Raw genomic sequence first — 24,130 nt, forward strand, 5'->3', positions numbered from 1 at the left:
TGTGAATGACACATGTGGATATCAAAGGTTTGTTGACAGTGAGTGACACATGTGGATGTCAAAGGTTTGGTGACAGTGAATGACACATGTGGATGTCAAAGGTTTGGTGACAGTGAATGATACATGTGGATGTCAAAGGTTTGGTGACAGTGAATGACACATGTGGATGTAAAAGGTTTGGTGACTGTGAATGACACATGTGGATATCAAAGGTTTGTTGACAGTGAGTGACACATGTGGATGTCAAAGGTTTGGTGACAGTGAATGACACATGTGGATGTCAAAGGATTGGTGACAGATTTACACATGTGGATGTCAAATGTTTGGTGACTCTGAGTGACACGTGTGGATGTCAAATGTTTGGTGACAGTGACATGTGTGGATGTCAAAGGTTTGGTGACAGTGAGTGACACACGTGGGTGTCAAAAGTTTGGTAACAGTGACATGGGTGGATGTCAAAAGTTTGGTGACAGATTGACACATGTTGATGTCAAAGGTTTGGTGGCAGTGAGTGACACATGTGGATGTCAAAGATTTGGTGACAGTGATATGTGTGGATGTGGAATTGATGACAGAGTGTGATGTTTGTGGATGTGAGTTCTGATTGCAGAAGTAGAATTGTAGATAGAATGACCACCTCTCAGAGCTGTGACTAAGTTGAGTTGCTGCAGTCTGCAGACAGTAAGGTGACTAAGCCTGCAGTCTCAGTATCACTAGTGTATAGTGTGAGGGGTGTATTGATCTTGGGAGGCACATGGAATCTTACCTATACAGCCAGACCCAGACAACCACACCCTGTATAAACTGGTCCCACAGGCTTTCACACCCTCCATGCCTAACATCAGATTACAGCAGTAGCCAGTACTGACCGTGTGGAAGAGAGATACAGCCTCAGTAGCTAGTTACACGTGGGAATGTATGATAGACAGATTACAACCACGAGTACAAGTTTGTGTGTATTTCTCCCGCATTGTTATAATGTTGGGGACCCTCGTGGCATGGTAGCAATGCTGAATCGGCATTAATGGAAGGTTTTTGTGTGTCTTATTGATGTGGATTTTAGGATTCTTGGTTTCCTGACAGAATACTACACATGATCAGGTAGGTGTGTTACTGTACACGAATGTATAACCTTAGGTCATCCGACAGTGACGGAAAGCTGGCCTCGTGGTTCACAGGAAATCGCTAGTGTTCTCCTGTTTGACATTAAATATGTGTATCTTTATGGATATTCTCCATCAAGTATTAGTTTACATCTAATCAATATTTCATTGTGTCACCAGTGTGTCACATAGAATTCTGTGTTTCTAACAAATAAACAACCTCTATTCTACAATATAAACAAATTATTCATTTCTCTACATCATCAGTGTCAGGATTTCCCAGTAATGTTACCAAGGTATTATAAAATGTATGTATCCCGGTGTGTAGTTTTCCACATGCAGTATGGAATTACATATAGTGTGATGCTGAGCATGTTTATAAACAACATCTGTAGCCAATGTCTGCCTGAGTTGTGAAATACAGTAGTTTGTAATACATTTCCCATGAGTAGTATACACAACTGACCATAAACATATATATATATGTATATAATACACAACTGATACATAATTAATTTGCACTGAAAGGATAAGTACTGGTTATCACGGCATTATTGTAGTATTGATTGATAGGAAATACCTTAGGATATCCATTATAGAAGATTAAAGATGGGGTCAAGTCATTGTCACGGCAGGTTTGTACTGTCTGCTAGCTGTTGTAGTATAAACATGACCCCCCCCCCCCCCCCCCCCCCCCGATCATCTTGTGGGGATGACCCCAAGTACCTGGTGGAGATGACCCCCGGTCACCTTGTGGGGATGACCCCAAGTACCTGGTGGAGATGACCCCCGGTCACCTTGTGGGGATGACTACCAAGTACCTGGTGGGGATGATCCCGAGTAACTGTTGGGGATGACCCCTGAGTACCTTCTGGCGATGACCTCAGAGTATCTGTTGGGGATGACCCTTGAGTACCTTGTGGGGATGATCCCGAGTAACTGTTGGAGATGACCCCCGAGTACCTTGTGGGGATGACCCGGAGTACCTTGTGGGGATGACCCCAAAGTACCTTGTGGGGATAATCCCGAGTAACTGTTGGAGATGACCCCCGAGTACCTTGTGGGGATGACCCGGAGTACCTTGTGGGGATGACCCCAAAGTACCTTGTGGGGATGATCCCGAGTAACTGTTGGAGATGACCCCCGAGTACCTTGTGGGGATGACCCCGAGTAACTGTTGGAGATGACCCCCGAGTACCTTGTGGGGATGATCCCGAGCAACTGTTGGAGATGACCCCCGAGTACCTTGTGGGGATGACTCCAAAGTACCTTGTGGGGATAATCCCGAGTAACTGTTGGAGATGACCCCTGAGTACCTTGTGGGGATGACCCCCGAGTACCTGGTGGGGATGACCCCCGAGTACCTTGTGGGGATGATCCCAAGCAACTGTTGGAGATGACCCCCGAGTACCTTGTGGGGATGATCCCGAGCAACTGTTGGAGATGACCCCCGAGTACCTTGTGGGGATGACTCCAAAGTACCTTGTGGGGATAATCCCGAGTAACTGTTGGAGATGACCCCTGAGTACCTTGTGGGGATGACCCCCGAGTACCTGGTGGGGATGACCCCCGAGTACCTTGTGGGGATGATCCCAAGCAACTGTTGGAGATGACCCCCGAGTACCTTGTGGGGATGATCCCGAGCAACTGTTGGAGATGACCCCCGAGTACCTTGTGGGGATGACTCCAAAGTACCTTGTGGGGATAAGCCCGAGTACCTTGTGGGGATGACCCCCGAGTAACTGTTGGAGATGACCCCTGAGTACCTTGTGGGGATGACCCCCGAGTACCTGGTGGGGATGACCCCCGAGTACCTGGTGGGGATGACCCCTGAGTACCTTGTGGGGATGACCCCCGAGTAACCGTTGGAGATGACCCCGAGTAACTGTTGGAGATGACCCCTGAGTACCTTGTGGGGATGACCCCGAGTAACTGTTGGAGATGACCCCTGAGTACCTTGTGGGGATGACCCCCGAGTACCTGGTGGGGATGACCCCCGAGTACCTTGTGGGGATGACCCCCGAGTAACCGTTGGAGATGACCCCGAGTAACTGTTGGAGATGACCCCTGAGTACCTTGTGGGGATGACCCCTGAGTACCTTGTGGGGATGACCCCGAGTACTTTGTGGGGATGACCCAAAAGTACCTAGTGGGGATGATCCGGAGTAACTGTTGGAGATGACCCCCGAGTACCTTGTGGGGATGACCCCGAGTACCTTGTGGGGATGACCCCGAGTACTTTGTGGGGATGACCCAAAAGTACCTAGTGGGGATGATCCGGAGTAACTGTTGGAGATGACCCCCAAGTACCTTGTGAGGATGACCCCGAGTACCTTGTGGGGATGACCCCGAGTACTTTGTGGGAATGACCCAAAAGTACCTAGTGGGGATGATCCAGAATAACTGTTGGAGATGACCCCCGAGTACCTTGTGGGGATGACCCCGAGTACCTTGTGGGGATGACCCTAAAGGACCTTGTGGGGATGATCCCGAGTAACTGTTAGAGATGACCCCCGAGTACCTTGTGGGGATGACCCCCGAGTACCTGTTGGGGATGACCCCAAGTACATAGTGGGGCTGACCACCTAGTGCCCTGTGGGGATGACCCCCAATACCTGGTGGGGATGACCCCTGAGTACCTGGTGGGGATGACCCCCGAGTACCTGGTGGGGATGACCCCCGAGTACCTTGTGGGGATGACCCCCGAGTACCTGGTGGGGATGACCCCCGAGTACCTGGTGGGGATGACCCCTGAGTACATTGTGGAGATGTCCACTGAGTACCTGGTGGGGATGACCCCCGAGTACCTGGTGGGGATGACCCCCGAGTACCTGGTGGGGATGACCCCCGAGTACCTGGTGGGGATGACCCCCGAGTACCTTGTGGGGATGACCCTCGAGTACCTGGTGGGGATGACCCCCGAGTACCTGGTGGGGATGAACCCCGAGTACCTGGTGGGGATGACCCCTGAGTACATTGTGGAGATGTCCACTGAGTACCTGGTGGGGATGACCCCCGAGTACCTGGTGGGGATGACCCCCGAGTACCTGGTGGGGATGACCCCCCAAGTACCTGTTGGAGATGACCCCGAGTACCTGTTGGGGATGATCCCCGAGTGAGTTGTGGGGATGACCCACGAGTAACTGGTGGGGATGACTCCCAAGTACCATTTGGGGATGACCCCCGAGTACCTGGTGGGGATGACCCCCGAGTACCTGGTGGTGATGATCCCAAGTACCTGGTGGGGATGACCCCCGAGTACCTGGTGGGGATGACCCCCCAAGTACCTGTTGGGGATGACCCTGAGTACCTGTTGGGGATGATCCCCGAGTGAGTTGTGGGGATGACCCACGAGTAACTGGTGGGGATGACTCCCAAGTACCATTTGGGGATGACCCCCGAGTACTTTGTGGGAATGACTCTCGAGTACCTTGTGCGGATGACTCCAGGGTACCTGTTGAGGATTACCCTGTTTACCTGTTGGGTATGATCCCGAGTAACTAGTGGAGATGATCCAGAGTATCTAGTGGGGATGACCCTCGAGTACCTTGTGCGGATGACCCCCGAGTACCTTGTTGGGATGACCCTGAGTACCTTGTAGGGATGACCCCAAAGGACCTTGTGGGGATGATCCCGAGTAACTGTTGGAGATGACCTCGAGTACCTTGTGGGGATGACTCCCGAGTACCTGTTGGGGATGACCCCGAGTACATAGTGGGGCTGACCCCCTAGTGCCTTGTGGGGATGACCCCCGAGTACCTGGTGGGGATGACCCCTGAGTACCTTGTGGGGATGACCCCGAGTACCTTGTGGGGATGACCCCCGAGTACCTGGTTTGGATGACCCCCTAGTACCTGATGGGGATGACCCCTGAGTACATTGTAGGGATGTCTTCTGAGTACCTGGTGGGGATGACCCCTTAGTACCTGGTGGGGATGACCCCCGAGTACCTGGTGGGGATGACCCAACCCCCCCCCTCCCCGAGTCCCCGAGTACCTGTTGGGGATGACCCCGAGTACCTGTTGGGGATGACCCCCGAGTGCCTTGTGGGGATGACCCACGAGTAACTTGTGGGGATGACTCCCAAGTACCTGGTGGGGATGACTCCCCAGTACCTGGTGGGGATGACACCTGAGTACCTGGTGGGGATGACCCCTGAGTACCTGGCGGGGATAATCCCGAGTACCTTGGGGGGTATGACCCCTGAATACCTTGTGCGGATGACCCCTGAGTACCTGGTGGGGATGGCCCTGAGTACCTAGTGGAGATGACCCACTGAGTATCTTGTGGGGATGACCCCCGAGTACCTGGTTGGGATGACTCCCGAGTACCTACTGGGGATGACCCCGAGAACCTGGTGGGGATGATCCCAAGTACCTGGTGGGGATGATCCCGAGTACCTGGTGGGTATGACCCCGAGTACCTTGTGCGGATGACCCCAAGTACCTGGTGGGGATGACTCCCTAGTACCTGGTGGGGATGACCCCTGAGTACCTGGTGGGGATGACCCCGAGTACCTGGTGTGGATGACCCCCGAGTACATTGTTGGAGATGACCCCGAGAACTTGGTGGGGATGACCACCGAGTACCTTGTAGGGATGACCCCCCAGTACCTGTTGGGAATGACCCCCGAGTACCTGGTTGGGATGACCCCCGAGTACCTTCTAGGGATAACCACTGAGTACCTGGTGGGAATGACCCCTGAGTACCTGGTGGGGATGACCCCGAGTACCTTGTGCGGATGACTCCAAGTACCTGATGTGGATGACCCCCAAGTATCATTTAGGGATGACCCCTGAGTACCTGGTGGGGATGACCACCGAGTACCTGGTGGGGTTAACACAGAATGCCTTGTGGGGATGACTACCAAGTACCTGGTGGGGATGACCCCCGAGTACCTGGTGGGGAAGACCCCTGAGTACCTGGTGGTGATGACTCCCTAGTACCTGGTGAGGATGACCCCTGAGTACCTGGTGGGGATGACCCCGAGTACCTTGTGTGGATGACCCCCGAGTACATTGTTGGAGATGACCCCGAGAACTTGGTGGGGATGACCACCGAGTACCTTGTAGGGATGACCCCCCAGTACCTGTTGGGAATGATCCCTGAGTACCTGGTGAGGTGACCCCTGAGTACCTGGTTGGGATGACCCCCGAGTACCTTCTGGGGATAACCACTGAGTACCTGGTGGGAATGACCCCTGAGTACCTGGTGGGGATGACCCCGAGTACCTTGTGCGGATGACTCCAAGTACCTGATGTGGATGACCCCTGAGTACCTGGTGGGGAAGACCCCTGAGTACCTGGTGGGGATGACCCCCGAGTACCTGGTGGGGATGATCCCTGAGTACCTGGTGGGATGCCCCTGAGTACCTGGTGGGGATGACCCCGGAGTACCTGGTGGGGATGACCTCCGAGAACCTGGTTGTGATGACCCCCGAGTACCTGGTGGAGATTACCACCAAGTACCTGGTGGAGATGACCCCCGAGTACCTTGTGCGGATGACCCCCGAGTACCTGGTGGGGATGACACCTGAGTACCTGGTAGGGATGACCCCTGAGTACCTGGTTGGTATGACCTCTGAGTACCTGGTGGGGATAATCCCGAGTACCTGATGGGTATGACCCCTGAGTACCTTGTGCGGATGACCCCTGAGTACCTGGTTAGTATGACCCCTGAGTACCTGGTGGGGATGACTCCTGAGTACCTACTGGGGATGACCCCGAGAACCTGGTGGGGATGATCCCGAGTACCTGGTGGGTATGACCCCCAAGTACCTTGTGCGGATGACCCCCGAGTACATTGTTGGGGAATACCCCGAGAACTTGGTTGGGATGACCACCAAGTACCTTGTAGGGATGACACCCCAGTACCTGTTGGGAATGACCCCCGAATACCTGGTGGGAATGAGCCCGGAGTACCTGGTTGGGATGACCCACGAGTACCTTGTGGGGATGGCCACTGAGTACCTGTTTGGGATGACCCCCGAGTACCTTATGGGGATGACCTCTGAGTGCCTGGTGGGGATGACCCCCGAGTACCTGGTGGGGATGACCCGAGTACCTGGTGTGGATGACCTCTGAGTACCTGATGTGGATGACCCCCAAGTACCTGTTTGGGATGACCCCTGAGTACCTGGTGGGGATGATCACCTACTGCCTGGTGGGGATGACCCCTGAGTACCTTGTGCGGATGACCCCTGAGTACCTGTTGGGGATGACCTCCGAGTACCTTGTGCGGATGACCCCTGAGTACCTGTTGGGGATGACCCCTGAGTACCTTGTGGGGATGACCTCCGAGTACCTGGTGCGGATGACCCCTGAGTACCTGTTGGGGATGACCCCTGAGTACCTTGTGGGGATGACCCCCGAGTACCTTGTGGGGATGACCCTCGAGTGCCTTGTAGGGATGACCACCGAGTACCTGGTGGGGATGACCCCTGAGTACCTGGTGTGGATGACCCCTGAGTACCTGGTGGGGATGACTCCCGAGTACCTGGTGGGGATGACCAATAGAACAGGTTTTGTGTTAAAGTTGTATGGTCTATCACTTTCGCTCTTTTTGTCAGAGTAAAAACTGTATAGGTGCTATACACATTTTTCTCCGTCTGTCCGAGGTTTAAACTTTCTAATTTTACCACTTTTTATAAAGTTGCAGCAATGGGAGTATTTCAATTACAAAAGAAAAAAATCTTTTTAACGTGTCCACGTAAAAAATAGGCTCGAAAGATACCGAATCATTCCGAACTCTTCCGAACATCGTCGCAGCAATTTCGAAGTAATATGAGAGTTGTGAAACCAAGAGAAATGTCAACAAAATGATGTTTCAAATTATCGCTCTGTGGACATAAACCAGCACGATTTGCTCATATTAGTCAGAAGGAAAACGTAAACAAACACATGTGGGCTTACGCTAGTTACCTGGATCTCCATGTGTCAGGACGTGTTGACGCCAGTCAAGTGATACAATTCGGAATTCCGACAAAACTCGAAGGTACTGAATATGGCGGAGATTGGAGGTGTTTTATTCAAAACCAGGAATATATTATCCCTAGATTTCGGCTCTCTTATAGGCCGACATATGCTTTTGGGGAGCTAAATCATCAAGTTACATGTCCATGTTCAAATATCAAATGTTAAAACGACATATTGTTACAGTGAAAATTACCAGAAATACAACTTTAAGTGATATAAGTTTGTATGCATAAATAAGGAAGGTTTGATCAGATGAAAAGCTTGTTATCATCCATTGAAGGAAGATAAATTGATTGATTTACGGTTATTATAAATATGTAACAGCTGACTACTGACTTATATATTGTACACTGACACAGATTATTTAATCAACTTATTCACAGAAAAAAGTACTTGAGCGTCATGTAGTACTGGCTGCCAAAGGCACTTCCTGTATCTGTCATTGGGGATATTATTTCTAATCAAAAGATGATTGAAAAACATATTAGTTTATTATAAAAAATCAATACATCCTTACAATGTAAAGCTCCATTAAGATAGTTTCTACTGCAGTTCAATGTTTTATGTTGGTATACATTAATGTCACGGAAATAAAACCTGCCATAGTTAAACCGGACCGGAAATGACCTGAAACAAGTTCCTGACCAAATGATGTTATTTATTTTAATCTATCTAAACTCCAACATGGCCAACTTTCTCAGTACAACACTCTGTGACACTATGTCATACATGGAAGTACTGATTGTGCATTCACCAAATGCAAAATAAATGATTTCATTTAATTTTTGTGTAAATAAAAAAGATATATATATAAATATATACATGATTTAATCCAATTATTGTTCAAATGATGAATATCGTTTATTCTCTGTCCGCGATTGAGCATCTTTAAGGTAGGAATCAATATAGCTATGGTTGAACTCACTGACCCCTGTGTGGTCTCAATGTGAGTACGTTTAGGTTTTCAACATGTCAACATCCACTCTGATATTTCCATCCAGTAATTTTAGGTTTTGTATCTGTCAACATCTATTGATAAGACTGTCCAAATATCTTGTCAGCCATTTTGCCAATATATATATTACCAGCATTCTTATCTAATCGTTTGTCAGACATTTTGTTTCAAACATGATTTTTTTCCGAAGTGTATTGGTTTGTGTGTGTGTATTGGGTGGCTGTGTACCTGTACTTTGTGTGTGTGTATTGGGTGGCTGTGTACCTGTACTTTGTGTGTGTGTGTATTGGGAGACTGGATTGGATTGGATTGCTATATTTGGGTAGATATGATATTCATTTGTTGTATAGACTAAGTTTAGTGGTGCTTCTCGGTGGTCAGTCTGAATCGGATAGTACCTGGCCCGATACCAAACGGTGTCGGCTTATTCCAGGTTTTCGAGTACTACTGCGCTCTGGCCCTAAACCAGACATCTATCTGTCATATAATGTCTAAGTCTGGTGTCAGGGCCAGAGTATCTCGGGCTACTGTACTTTGTGTGTGTGTATTGTGTGGTTGTGTATCTGTACTTTGTGTGTGTGTATTGTGTGGTTGTGTATCTGTACTTTGTGTGTGTGTATTGGGTGGCTGTGTACCTTTACTTTGTGTGTGTGTGTATTGGGAGGCTGTGCACCTGTACTTTCTGTGTGTGTGTATTGGGTGGCTGTGTACCTGTACTTTTTGTGTTTGTATTGGGAGGCTGTGTACCTGTACTGTGTGTGTGAGTATTGGGAGGCTGTGTACCTTTACTTTGTGTGTGTGTGTATTGGGAGGCTGTGCACCTGTACTTTGTGTGTGTGTATTGTGTGGTTGTGTATCTGTACTTTGTGTGTGTGTATTGTGTGGTTGTGTATCTGTACTTTGTGTGTGTGTATTGGGTGGCTGTGTACCTTTACTTTGTGTGTGTGTGTATTGGGAGGCTGTGCACCTGTACTTTGTGTGTGTGTGTATTGGGTGGCTGTGTACCTGTACTTTTTGTGTTTGTATTGGGAGGCTGTGTACCTGTACTGTGTGTGTGAGTATTGGGAGGCTGTGTACCTGTACTTTGTGTGTGTGTATTGGGAGGCTGTGTACCTGTACTTTGTGTGTGTGTATTGGGAGACTGTGTACCTGTACTTTGTGTGTGTGTATTGGGAGGCTGTGTACCTGTACTGTGTGTGTGTATTGGGTGGCTGTGTACCTGTACTTTTTGTGTGTGTATTGGGAGGCTGTGTACCTGTACTTTGTGTGTGTGTATTGGGAGGCTGTGCACCTGTACTTTGTGTGTGTGTGTATTGGGTGGCTGTGTACCTGTACTTTTTGTGTTTGTATTGGGAGGCTGTGTACCTGTACTGTGTGTGTGAGTATTGGGAGGCTGTGTACCTGTACTTTGTGTGTGTGTGTATTGGGAGGCTGTGTACCTGTACTTTTGTGTGTGTGTATTGGGAGACTGTGTACCTGTACTTTGTGTGTGTGTATTGGGAGGCTGTGTACCTGTACTGTGTGTGTGTATTGGGTGGCTGTGTACCTGTACTTTTTGTGTGTGTATTGGGAGGCTGTGTACCTGTACTTTGTGTGTGTGTATTGGGTGGCTGTGTACCTGTACTTTGTGTGTGTGTGTATTGGAAGGCTGTGTACCTGTACTTTGTGTGTGAGTATTGGGAGGCTGTGTACCTGTACTTTGTGTGTGTGTATTGGGAGGCTGTGTACCTGTACTTTGTGTGTGAGTATTGGGTGGCTGTGTACCTGTACTTTGTGTGTGTGTATTGGGAGGCTGTGTACCTGTACTTTGTGTGTGTGTGTATTGGGAGGCTGTGTACCTGTACTTTGTATGTGAGTATTGGGTGGCTGTGTACCTGTACTTTGTGTGTGTGTATTGGGAGGCTGTGTACCTGTACTTTGTGTGTGAGTATTGGGTGGCTGTGTACCTGTACTTTGTGTGTGTGTATTAGGAGGCTGTGTACCTGTACTGTGTGTGTGTATTGGGAGGCTGTGTACCTGTACTGTGTGTTTGTGTATTGGGAGGCTGTGTACCTGTACTGTGTGTGTGTGTATTTGGTGGCTGTGTACCTGTACTTTGTGTGTGTGTGTATTGGGAGGCTAAGTACCTGTACTTTGTGTGTGTGTGTATTGGGAGGCTGTGTACCTGTACTTTGTGTGTGTATTGGGAGGCTGTGTACCTGTGGGATTCTGTGTACCTGTACTTTGTGTGTGTGTATTGGGAGGCTGTGTACCTGTACTTTGTGTGTGTGTGTATTGGGAGGCTGTGTACCTGTACTTTGTGTGTGTATTGGGAGGCTGTGTACCTGTACTTTGTGTGTGTATTGGGAGGCTGTGTACCTGTACTTTGTGTGTGTGTATTGGGAGGCTGTGTACCTGTACTTTGTGTGTGAGTATTGGGAGGCTGTGTACCTGTACTTTATGTGTGTGTGTATTGGGTGGCTGTGTACCTGTACTTTGTGTGTGTTTGTATTGGGAGGCTAAGTACCTGTAGTTAGTGACAGTAAGTTAACTAAGTCACTTAGTTAGAAGGTTACAGATTATTACTATGGCTATATCTCACTCATATATTGGACTGTATTTAGATTTTTGTACCAGGTTTGTTTTTAATTTTCACCTCCTGCGGCCTTTGTTAGGATGTAAAAACATGTAGGGGGATCTTGTAGAGCAGATGTGATTCTGGTATCGGCTTATCACATTTAATTACATCTCATTCCAATTCACTGTTGTCAGTGGCTATATGAAAATGCTTTAAGTATAAATCCTGTATATATAAATAATGATATGCTTTGCACTAGGATGAGCTTCCTGTTAGTTGTCAGAGCAATGAACCAGTTAACCCAGGGTCATAGTTTGATCTTATCTGGCCATACATTGCTTTTTGTCTTTGATAAATCGCAAGCACATTAACTTAGGTTTTCACACAATTTTAGCTTGACATCATTTATTTTTTATAAGATTGCCAATTATTTGGAATGGCAGATGTGGAATATTTATTATAGACATTTCTGGGTAAGTACAATAAATCAAAATGTTATTTCGATTTATTTAATTAAACAAATTATCTTTATGTATATTTCAGTACTACATTATGTAAGCAGCAACTAGCCTTTAATATGTATATTTTGTATGCATGTTTGGAGAGGGCTTATCCATAAGTTGTAAGGTACTCAGCCTCCCAATCCTTTTTGTCAAATACCGAAAAAGGCAAATAAAATATGTTTAAATCAAGTACAATAAATGGGTTAAATACTTTTGGATTTTGTCCCATTAAAAACTCATCTATATGTAAACTAAAAGGAGAAAAAATCTGTTTCTGTATTTAGTGAATTAGCCACATTGGCTAAATGCAACCAAGCATAGCAGTAGACACATGGAGCTCTGCATTGCTGGTCCAGTATGTGGCAGAAAATGCAGGAAGACAACCCCTATTAACCAGTGATACATTTACAGTCTGTCTTCTCTCATGTATCTTCTATAGAGCTGTCAAGTCAGCACGAGCTAGATCTTTGTCTGGTGTTAGATATATCGGATTAAAAGTCTGTTTATAGTTATGAAATTTATTGATATTATGGCATTTTGTTTGAATACAATGCATCCGAAAGAAATTACAAATGAAATATATGATGATAATTTAAAAATCACCTTGCCATTATAGTGATGCTTGCTCAGGAACCATAACTTGTGAAAGACATCATCTCAAATTCTTTGGTTTTCTGATTGGTCAGTTTTAGTCATGTTTTCATTGATGATTGGCTATGAATTTAACAATTGGTCACCATTATTGTTGTCGTTTATTATCAAAAGTATTCTTTTCTAACCTAGTCATTAAAGGAACTTCTCCATAGTCTGATGGTATACTGATGTCACAATGTATATGGAGAGAATCCAGGTCAGGTTGTGTAGTGTGTAAGGAGTGTTGCATTGACAGTTATTGAGGAGGGTAAAACTAATACCTTAATTACCCGATTATCAGTGATATATAGCTCTGTAACAGGCAGAAGCCACAGGAATGTAGTCTGACAATTAGCATTTGTGTGTGCAGATCTGAAACGATATGTAGGTCATTGATTTTTGATGTTCAGATAACTCAGGAACAAAAGGTTTTCATACCGCTTTCATCCCTACCTCAATTATTCTTGGTATTACACTTATTATGGACCCCTGTCCCACTCCCATCCCATCAGCCTTGAATATTACACTTATTATGGACCCCTCTCCCACTCCCTCCCATCAGCCTTAAGTATTACACTTATTATAGATCCCACTCCCATCCCATCAGCCTTGGGTATTGCACTTATTATAGACCCCTCTCCCATCCCATCAGCCTTGGGTATTACACTTATTATAGACCCCTCTCCCATCCCATCAGCCTTGGGTATTACACTTATTATAGACCCCTCTCCCATCCCATCAGCCTTGGGTATTACACTTATTATAGACCCCTCTCCCACACCCCTCCCATCAGCCTTGGGTATTACACTTATTATAGACCCTTTCCCACTCCCATCCCATCAGCCTTGGGTATTACACTTATTATAGACCCCTCTCCCATCCCATCAGCCTTGGGTATTACACTTATTATAGACCCCTCTCCCATCCCATCAGCCTTAAGTATTACACTTATTATGGACCCCTTTCCCACTCCCATCCCATCAGCCTTGGGTATTACACTTATTATAGACCCCTTTCCCACTCCCATCCCATCAGCCTTGGGTATTACACTTATTATAGACCCCTTTCCCACTCCCATCCCATCAGCCTTGGGTATTACACTTATTATAGACCCCTCTCCCATCCCATCAGCCTTAAGTATTACACTTATTATAGACCCCTTTCCCACTCCCATCCCATCAGCCTTGGGTATTACACTTATTATAGACCCCTCTCCCCTCCCATCAGCCTTGGGTATTACACTTATTATAGACCCTTTCCTACTCCCATCCCATCAGCCTTGGGTATTACACTTATTATAGACCCCTCTCCCCTCCCATCAGCCTTTGGTATTACACTTATTATAGACCCCTCTCCCATCCCATCAGCCTTGAGTATTACACTTATTTGGACCCCTCTCCCATCCAATCAGCCTTGGGTATTACACTTATTATGGACCCCTTTCCCACTCCCATCCCATCAGCCTTGGGTATTACACTTATTATAGACCCCTTTCCCACTCCCATCCCATCAGCCTTGGGTATTACACTTATTATGGACCCCTCTCCCATCCCATCAGCCTTGGGTATTACACTTATTATAGACCCCTCTCCCATCCCATCAGCCTTAAGTATTACACTTATTATGGACCCCTTTCCCACTCCCATCCCATCAGCCTTGGGTATTACACTTATTATAGACCCCTTTCCCACTCCCATCCCATCAGCCTTGGGTATTACACTTATTATAGACCCCTTTCCCACTCCCATCCCATCAGCCTTGGGTATTACACTTATTATAGACCCCTCTCCCATCCCATCAGCCTTAAGTATTACACTTATTATAGACCCTTTCCCACTCCCATCCCATCAGCCTTGGGTATTACACTTATTATAGACCCCTCTCCCCTCCCATCAGCCTTGGGTATTACACTTATTATAGACCCTTTCCCACTCCCATCCCATCAGCCTTGGGTATTACACTTATTATAGACCCCTCTCCCCTCCCATCAGCCTTTGGTATTACACTTATTATAGACCCCTCTCCCATCCCATCAGCCTTGAGTATTACACTTATTATGGACCCCTCTCCCATCCAATCAGCCTTGGGTATTACACTTATTATGGACCCCTTTCCCACTCCCATCCCATCAGCCTTGGGTATTACACTTATTATAGACCCCTCTCCCACTCCCATCCCATCAGCCTTGGGTATTACACTTATTATAGACCCCTCTCCCATCCCATCAGCCTTGGGTATTACACTTATTATAGACCCCTCTCCCATCCCATCAGCCTTGGGTATTACACTTATTATAGACCCCTCTCCCATCCCATCAGCCTTGGGTATTACACTTATTATAGACCCCTCTCCCATCCCATCAGCCTTGGGTATTACACTTATTATAGACCCCTTTCCCACTCCCATCCCATCAGCCTTGGGTATTACACTTATTATAGACCCCTCTCCCATCCCATCAGCCTTGGGTATTACACTTATTATAGACCCCTCTCCCATCCCATCAGCCTTGAGTATTACACTTATTATGGACCCCTCTCCCATCCCATCAGCCTTGGGTATTACACTTATTATGGACCCCTTTCCCACTCCCATCCCATCAGCCTTGGGTATTACACTTATTATAGACCCCTCTCCCACTCCCATCCCATCAGCCTTGGGTATTACACTTATTATAGACCCCTCTCCCATCCCATCAGCCTTGGGTATTACACTTATTATAGACCCCTCTCCCATCCCATCAGCCTTGGGTATTACACTTATTATAGACCCCTCTCCCATCCCATCAGCCTTGGGTATTACACTTATTATAGACCCCTCTCCCATCCCATCAGCCTTGGGTATTACACTTATTATGGACCCCTCTCCCACTCCCATCCCATCAGCCTTTGGTATTACACTTATTATAGACCCCTCTCCCATCCCATCAGCCTTGGGTATTACACTTATTATGGACCCCTCTCCCATCCCATCAGCCTTGGGTATTACACTTATTATAGACCCCTCTCCCATCCCATCAGCCTTGGGTATTACACTTATTATAGACCCCTCTCCCATCCCATCAGCCTTGGGTATTACACTTATTATAGACCCCTCTCCCACACCCATCCCATCAGCCTTGGGTATTACACTTATTATAGACCCCTCTCCCATTCCCATCCCATCAGCCTTGGGTATTACACTTATTATAGACCCCTCTCCCATCCCATCAGCCTTGGGTATTACACTTATTATAGACCCCTCTCCCATCCCATCAGCCTTGGGTATTACACTTATTATAGACCCCTCTCCCATCACTTATTATTTAGCCCCTTACTTAGTCTAGACCTTACATTTATTATTTAACCCTTTACTTAGGCTGGACCTTACATTTATAATTTAGCCCTTTACTTAGTCTGGACCTTACACTTATTATTTAACCCTTTACTTAGTCAGGACCTTAAACTTATCATTTAGCCCTTTACTTAGTCTAAACCTTACACTTATTATTTAGCTCTTTACTTAGTCTGGACCTTACACTTATTATTTAACCCTTTACTTAGCCTAGACCTTACATTTATTATTTAACCCTTTACTTAGTCTGGACCTTAGACTTATTATTTAGCTCTTTACTTAATCTAGACTTTACATTTATTATTTAGCCCTTTACTTAGTCTGGACCTTACACTTTTTATTAAGCCCTTTACTTAGTCTAGACCTTACACTTATTATTTAGCCCTTTACTTAGTCTAGACCTTACACTTATTATTTAGCCCTTTACTTAGACTTGACCTTACACTTATTATTTAGCCCTTTACTTAGTCTGGACCTTACACTTATTATTTAGCCCTTTATTTAGTCAGGACCTTACACTTATTATTTAGCCCTTTACTTAGTCTTGACCTTACACTTATTATTTAGCCCTTTACTTAGTCTGGACCTTAACTTATTATTTAGCCCTTTACTTATTGGACCTTACACTTTTTATTAAGCCCTTTACTTAGTCTTGACCTTACACTTATTATTTAGCCCTTTATTTAGTCAGGACCTTACACTTATTATTTAGCCCTTTACTTATTATTTAGCCCTTTATTTAGTCAGGACCTTACACTTATTATTTAGCCCTTTACTTAGTCTAAACCTTACACTTATTATTTAGCTCTTTACTTAGTCTAAACCTTACACTTATTATTTAACCCTTTACTTAGTCTGGACCTTACACTTATTATTTAGCCCTTTATTAGGGCCCCGCATCGAGATGCGGGTGCCCTATAGTAATCAGGTTGTCCGTCCGTCCGTCTGTCCGTCTGTCCGTCCGTCCGTCTGTCCGTTTTTTTTCTTTTGCACATTAATGATGGAAGGGAGTGGAGTATTTTCCCCATATTTTACATGATGATTCCCCATCCATCCTAGATCTGCTTGGTAATTTTTCAGGCTGAAATTAAATTAAAAAATCGGCCATCTTGGATTTTAACATTTAAAAAAATCACAATGTTGTTGCTCTTAACTGATAAACATTTTGTTATAACATTATGATGCAAAGTTGTTCAGAATTAAACAAGGAGTTGACTGTCCAAAGGTAAGGTCATGGGCCAAGGTTACTAAGTCAAAGGTCAAGGTCAAATTTAAAAAAATTATTTTCTCATGAACATTTTGCTACAACATTTATAATGAAGCAGAGTTGTTCAGAATTAAACAAGAAGTCAACTCACCAGAGTTTTGACTGCTTAATGCACTTTTACATGATTAAAATATTTGAGCAAGACCTTTATTCCCTTCCTTTCACATTTGTTATGTGTTTCTTCAGCAAACTATGAGGTTTACCTTGTTTAAAAGGGGTATTTGAGTTAATTGTATGCTCTTAATGTAATGTTAGCTTGGAATCAGGATTCAAGTTAAATACTTGGAAGACTTTTTCCAAAGAATTATAATAATGTACCATCATCAGTTTCCCAATTAATGTTGACATTAATTATTTATTAGCAACATATAGCTAACACGGAAGAATTCGTTGTCAATATACTACTTTTCCACTTAAGCACGTCAGACACATAGCGGGGCCCTTTCTGATGTGTCAGTGTTCTAGTTTAGTCAGGACCTTACACTTATTATTTAGCCCTTTACTTAGTCTAAACCTTACACTTATTATTTAGCCCTTTACTTAGTCAGGACCTTACACTTATTATTTAGCCCTTTATTTAGTCAGGACCTTACACTTATTATTTAGCCCTTTATTTAGTCAGGACCTTACACTTATAATTTAGCCCTTTACTTAGTCTAGACCTTAGACTTATTATTTAGCCCTTTATTTAGTCAGGACCTTACACTTATTATTTAGCCCTTTATTTAGTCAGGACCTTACACTTATAATTTAGCCCTTTACTTAGTCTAGACCTTAGACTTATTATTTAGCTCTTTACTTAGTCAGGACCTTACACTTATTATTTAGCCCTTTATTTAGTCAGGACCTTACACTTATAATTTAGCCCTTTACTTAGTCTAGACCTTAGACTTATTATTTCGCCCTTTATTTAGTCAGGACCTTACACTTATTATTTAGCCCTTTATTTAGTCAGGACCTTACACTTATTATTTAGCCCTTTATTTAGTCAGGACCTTACACTTATAATTTAGCCCTTTACTTAGTCTAGACCTTACACTTATTATTTAGCCCTTTACTTAGTCTGGACCTTACACTTATTATTTAGCCCTTTACTTAGTCTGGACCTTACACTTATTATTTAGCCCTTTACTTAGTCTGGACCTTACACTTATTATTTAGCCCTTTATTTAGTCTGGACCTTACACTTATTATTTAGCCCTTTATTTAGTCAGGACCTTACACATATGCCATTGTAAGCTCCTGTCCTCCCCACCTCTCTTTCCTCATTACTATATTAGTCTTCCAAAATTAAGAGTTCCTGGTTTTAGCCTAATTGTGAAAGGTCCCTGATACAAACTGTTGTTATATAGACAGGAAAGGAAATCAAAAGGTATCTGGTAATTGTAACAGACGGAGATTAGTGTTCTGCTTGCTGTGGTCAAACCGTGACACTGGACTTACTGGGCTGCTGCTCTACTGACTGAGCTAAAGGGAAATTCCTCTTATCAAGAAGTTAGAAGCTAGAAGCTAGACCATATCACTATGTACAATTAAAACCTGATACACAATGAAGAAAAGTATAAAAAAAGAATATGGATTGAGAAGGAAAGCTGCTCTGAAAGGTAGACCTATACTATACAGTCAGTAACATCCTTCTTATTACTGATATACCATTTCTGTCTCCTTAAGTGGTACAAATACCACTGTACCAGTCAGATACGGTCTGTTTGTGATCATTGAGTTGTATCAATAAATATTGGTGTATTACTGTTTAAGACTGTGATAGGACCTCTTCATCAGCCCACTTAAGTGTCTGTACTTGTATCATGGTGGTACTATTACATGTAATCAAACTGAAACAGGGCATAGTGTAAGCAGACACAAAGGTCAAAGAGACAAATTCTAATGAAGCATTAAACTGTCTTCCTATGGCATCTATGGTCTATATAGATGCCAGTGCTTTGCAGACAATCTTCATAATGCGCACTAGCACATTATGAGATGATTGTTTGCAAAGCTCTGGCATCTATTTAGAGCATGTATGACCTATGACGATAGTTAAATGCTAATATTTACATTATTAACTCATCTTGGGGGTTTTACATTAACAGTTTTTAAGATAGAAAATTGTAACTTGATTCTCTTATTCTCTATATAAATGTAAATACCTTGGTAAGTATTTTCGGCTATATTGATGGGTCAATAGTTTGACTGGTGACCAGTGCGGAACGTTTTCATGCACTTTATTGTTGATGTCATAATTAATTGTTGACGTCATAAATATCGGTGCGCTGGATTGCCCCAAATACTGGTATTCTTTCGGCAAAAATCTTTTTCACCATAAGCTCAGTGATAAGTTTAAGATTGCGGTTCAGATAAAAAAACAGTTGTTTCATGCTTTTTCAGTCAACAGTCAAAGCTCTTTCCCCTCGGTGTTGGGACCAACCCTATAAACTGTTTCCCTCGGCCTCCGGAAATCTTTCATCGCGTTTGTCTCAACACCCCGGGAAAAGAGTTTTGACTGTTGACTGAAAAAGCATGAAGTAACAATCAATTCATCAACAATGATTTAATCCACAACATGGAACAGCCATTTTAACGGTGATCAGTTGACGTAACCATGTCAACATTAGTGACGTCATAATAGTCACATTTTGGGTGTCAGTTATGCCACCATAGACTTCACTTTGCCATGGTTAGTTATCCCCCGCCCAACGAAGTTGGCGGGGGATATACAAATGGGTTCCGTCCGTCCGTCCGTCCGTCCGTACGAATGGTTTCCGGAGCAAAACTCTTAAACCAGTAGAGATATTTCCACGAAACTTCATACACACATTGGTCTTATGGTCTAGTAGTGCCTTTTGCTATTTTTAGGTTTTCATTTTTTGCATTTTTTTCGTAACCATGGAAACATTGCTGAAAATATCATATTTTTGTACCAGGTTCGTTTCTGGAGCATAACTCTAAAACCAGAAGAGATATTTCCACGAAACTTCATACACATATTCTTTTTATGGTCTAGTAGTACCTTTTGCTATTTTTAGGTTTTCACTTTTTGTGCTTTTTTCTGTAACCATAGAAATATTGCTGAAAATATCATATTTTTGTAGCAGGTTCATTTCCGGAGCATAACTCTAAAACCAGCAGAGATATTTCCACGAAACTTCATAGACACATTGCTCTTATGGTCTAGTAGTGCCTTTTGCTATTTTAAGGTTTTCACTTTTTGTACTTTTTCCTGTAACCATGGTAACATTGCTGAAAATGGCATATTTTTATGTAAGAATCGTTTCCGGAGCACTGTAACTCTAAAACCAGCAGAGATATTTCCATGAAACTTCATAGACACATTGTTCTTATGGTCTAGTAGTGCCTTTTGCTATTTTTAGGTTTTCATTTTTTGCACTTTTTCCGTAACCATGGAAACATTGATGAAAATATCATATTTTTGTACCAGGTTCGTTTCCGCAGCATAACTGGGAAACCGGTTGAGATATATGTACGGAACTCCATAGGCACATTAGTCTTATGGTCTAGTAGTGTCTTTTGCTATTTTAGGTTTTCACTTTTTGTGCTTTTTTCTGTAACCATAGAAACATTGCTGAAAATATCATATTTTTGTAGCAGGTTCATTTCCGGAGCATAACTCTAAAACCAGCAGAGATATTTCCACGAAACTTCATAGACACATTCTTTTTATGGTCTAGTAGTACCTTTTGCTATTTTTAGGTTTTCATTTTTTGCACTTTTTCCGTTACCATGGAAACATTGCTGAAAATGTCATGGTAAATGGTAAATGTTACTTTGCAAAACTCCACCCATCTTTGTGTATATAGTCTAATATAAATGTCAAGGCTGTATACCTGATTCAACAATTGCAGCCCCGCTCTACTTGAATTATACTCCATCTTTCTTTAGCTCAACTTCCTTTTTTCTGTTTTTTTTTCATACACATAAGTCTCCACAATCAAACTTACTTCAGCTTTGATATCTCCATTGGCGGGGGATCTGAATGGCTATGTCCTTGTTTATATTGTAGAAGTTGCAAATGAATGTAAATATAGCAATGAAAACACAAGACAAACATTCTTCATTCCTTAAATACATATATAACAAGTTTGAACAATCATAGCATAATCAAAAGTTATAATAATAAGGTTCAAGGAGATACCAAATTCTGTGTCTTTAGGTTATAATAATAAGTATCAAGGAGATACCAAATTCTGTCTCTCTAAGTTATAATAATAAGTATCAAGGAGATACCAAATTCTGTCACTCTACGTTATAATAATAAGTAACAAGGAAACATCAAATTCTGTCACTCTAAGTTATAATAATAAGTAACAAGGAAACATCAAATTCTGTGCCTTTAGGACAAGGAGACAGATAAGATCTTTGCCTACCTTAATGGTAGAACGAAGAAATCTGAGGAGGAGATTCACGATTGTCTAACCAAGCTAACCAAAGGGTCGGGTGAGGGTGTCCATGTCTTACTCTCTAGGTAGGGAATGATCCTTCTTCCTCTGTCAGTTCCAAAAAAAGTGATTCGATATGGATTACAGAAGTATGGATATTTATCTGGCTGCTGTAGTCCTCCCCCAGAACAAGTAAACAAAACTCAAAATGGTGTGATGTATATAGTCCTGGTATGTTTTGATCCCTTCCCCTAGAACAAGTAAACAAAACTCAAAATGGTGTGATGTATATAGTCCTGGTATGTTTTGATCCCTTCCCCTAGAACAAGTAAACAAAACTCAAAATGGTGTGATGTATATAGTCCTGGTATGTTTTGATCCCTTCCCCCAGAACAAGTAAACAAAACTCAAAATGGTGTGATGTATATAGTCCTGGTATGTTTTGATCCCTTCCCCTAGAACAAGTAAACAAAACTCAAAATGGTGTGATGTATATTGTCCTGGTATGTTTTGATCCCTTCCTCCAGAACAAGTAAACAAAACTCAAAATGGTGTGATGTATATAGTCCTGGTATGTTTTGATCCCTTCCCCCAGAACAAGTAAACAAAACTCAAAATGGTGTGATGTATATAGTCCTGGTATGTTTTGATCCCTTCCCCCAGAACAAGTAAACAAAACTCAAAATGGTGTGATGTATATAGTCCTGGTATGTTTTGATCCCTTCCCCCAGAACAAGTAAACAAAACTCAAAATGGTGTGATGTATATAGTCCTGGTATGTTTTGATCCCTTCCTCCAGAACAAGTAAACAAAACTCAAAATGGTGTGATGTATATTGTCCTGGTATGTTTTGATCCCTTCCCCCAGAACAAGTAAACAAAACTCAAAATGGTGTGATGTATATAGTCCTGGTATGTTTTGATCCCTTCCCCCAGAACAAGTAAACAAAACTCAAAATGGTGTGATGTATATAGTCCTGGTATGTTTTGATCCCTTCCCCCAGAACAAGTAAACAAAACTCAAAATGGTGTGATGTATATAGTCCTGGTATGTTTTGATCCCTTCCCCCAGAACAAGTAAACAAAACTCAAAATGGTGTGATGTATATTGTCCTGGTATGTTTTGATCCCTTCCCCCAGAACAAGTAAACAAAACTCAAAATGGTGTGATGTATATTGTCCTGGTATGTTTTGATCCCTTCCCCCAGAACAAGTAAACAAAACTCAAAATGGTGTGATGTATATAGTCCTGGTATGTTTTGATCCCTTCCCCCAGAACAAGTAAACAAAACTCAAAATGGTGTGATGTATATAGTCCTGGTATGTTTTGATCCCTTCCCCCAGAACAAGTAAACAAAACTCAAAATGGTGTGATTATATAGTCCTGGTATGTTTTGATCCCTTCCCCCAGAACAAGTAAACAAAACTCAAAATGGTGTGATGTATATGTCCTGGTATGTTTTGATGATCCCTTCCCCCAGAACAAGTAAACAAAACTCAAAATGGTGTGATGTATATAGTCCTGGTATGTTTTGATCCCTTCCCCCAGAACAAGTAAACAAAACTCAAAATGGTGTGATGTATATAGTCCTGGTATGTTTTGATCCCTTCCCCCAGAACAAGTAAACAAAACTCAAAATGGTGTGATGTATATAGTCCTGGTATGTTTTGATCCCTTCCCCCAGAACAAGTAAACAAAACTCAAAATGGTGTGATGTATATTGTCCTGGTATGTTTTGATCCCTTCCCCCAGAACAAGTAAACAAAACTCAAAATGGTGTGATGTATATAGTCCTGGTATGTTTTGATCCCTTCCCCCAGAACAAGTAAACAAAACTCAAAATGGTGTGATGTATATAGTCCTGGTATGTTTTGATCCCTTCCCCTAGAACAAGTAAACAAAACTCAAAATGGTGTGATGTATATTGTCCTGGTATGTTTTGATCCCTTCCCCCAGAACAAGTAAACAAAACTCAAAATGGTGTGATGTATATAGTCCTGGTATGTTTTGATCCCTTCCCCCAGAACAAGTAAACAAAACTCAAAATGGTGTGATGTATATTGTCCTGGTATGTTTTGATCCCTTCCCCCAGAACAAGTAAACAAAACTCAAAAAATGTAGTCCTGTGTATGTTTTGATCCCTTCCCCAGAACAAGTAAACAAAACTCAAAATGGTGTGATGTATATAGTCCTGGTATGTTTTGATCCCTTCCCCCAGAACAAGTAAACAAAACTCAAAATGGTGTGATGTATATAGTCCTGGTATGTTTTGATCCCTTCCCCCAGAACAAGTAAACAAAACTCAAAATGGTGTGATGTATATAGTCCTGGTATGTTTTGATCCCTTCCCCCAGAACAAGTAAACAAAACTCAAAATGGTGTGATGTATATAGTCCTGGTATGTTTTGATC

General features: G+C 43.5%; 2 protein-coding genes across 2 annotated transcripts in view; one reads left to right on the plus strand and one right to left on the minus strand.

The window, feature by feature from the left end:
• The first annotated feature begins 710 nt into the window (after positions 1 to 710).
• Positions 711 to 24,130, plus strand: part of LOC138322602 (G protein-activated inward rectifier potassium channel 3-like) — a 121,746-nt gene continuing 98,326 nt past the window's right edge. The window contains exon 1 of the mRNA XM_069266573.1: positions 711 to 1,101. The gene's annotated coding sequence lies outside the window, so the exon portion shown is untranslated. The remainder of the gene's footprint in view (positions 1,102 to 24,130) is intronic.
• On the minus strand, positions 1,914 to 5,885 carry LOC138324181 (collagen alpha-2(I) chain-like). Its single transcript, XM_069269261.1, has one exon. It carries the CDS (start codon positions 5,883 to 5,885, stop codon positions 1,914 to 1,916), a length of 3,972 nt encoding a protein of 1,323 aa, XP_069125362.1.

This window comes from Argopecten irradians, chromosome 5 (assembly GCF_041381155.1).
Source record: "Argopecten irradians isolate NY chromosome 5, Ai_NY, whole genome shotgun sequence".
NCBI lineage: Eukaryota > Metazoa > Mollusca > Bivalvia > Pectinida > Pectinidae > Argopecten > Argopecten irradians.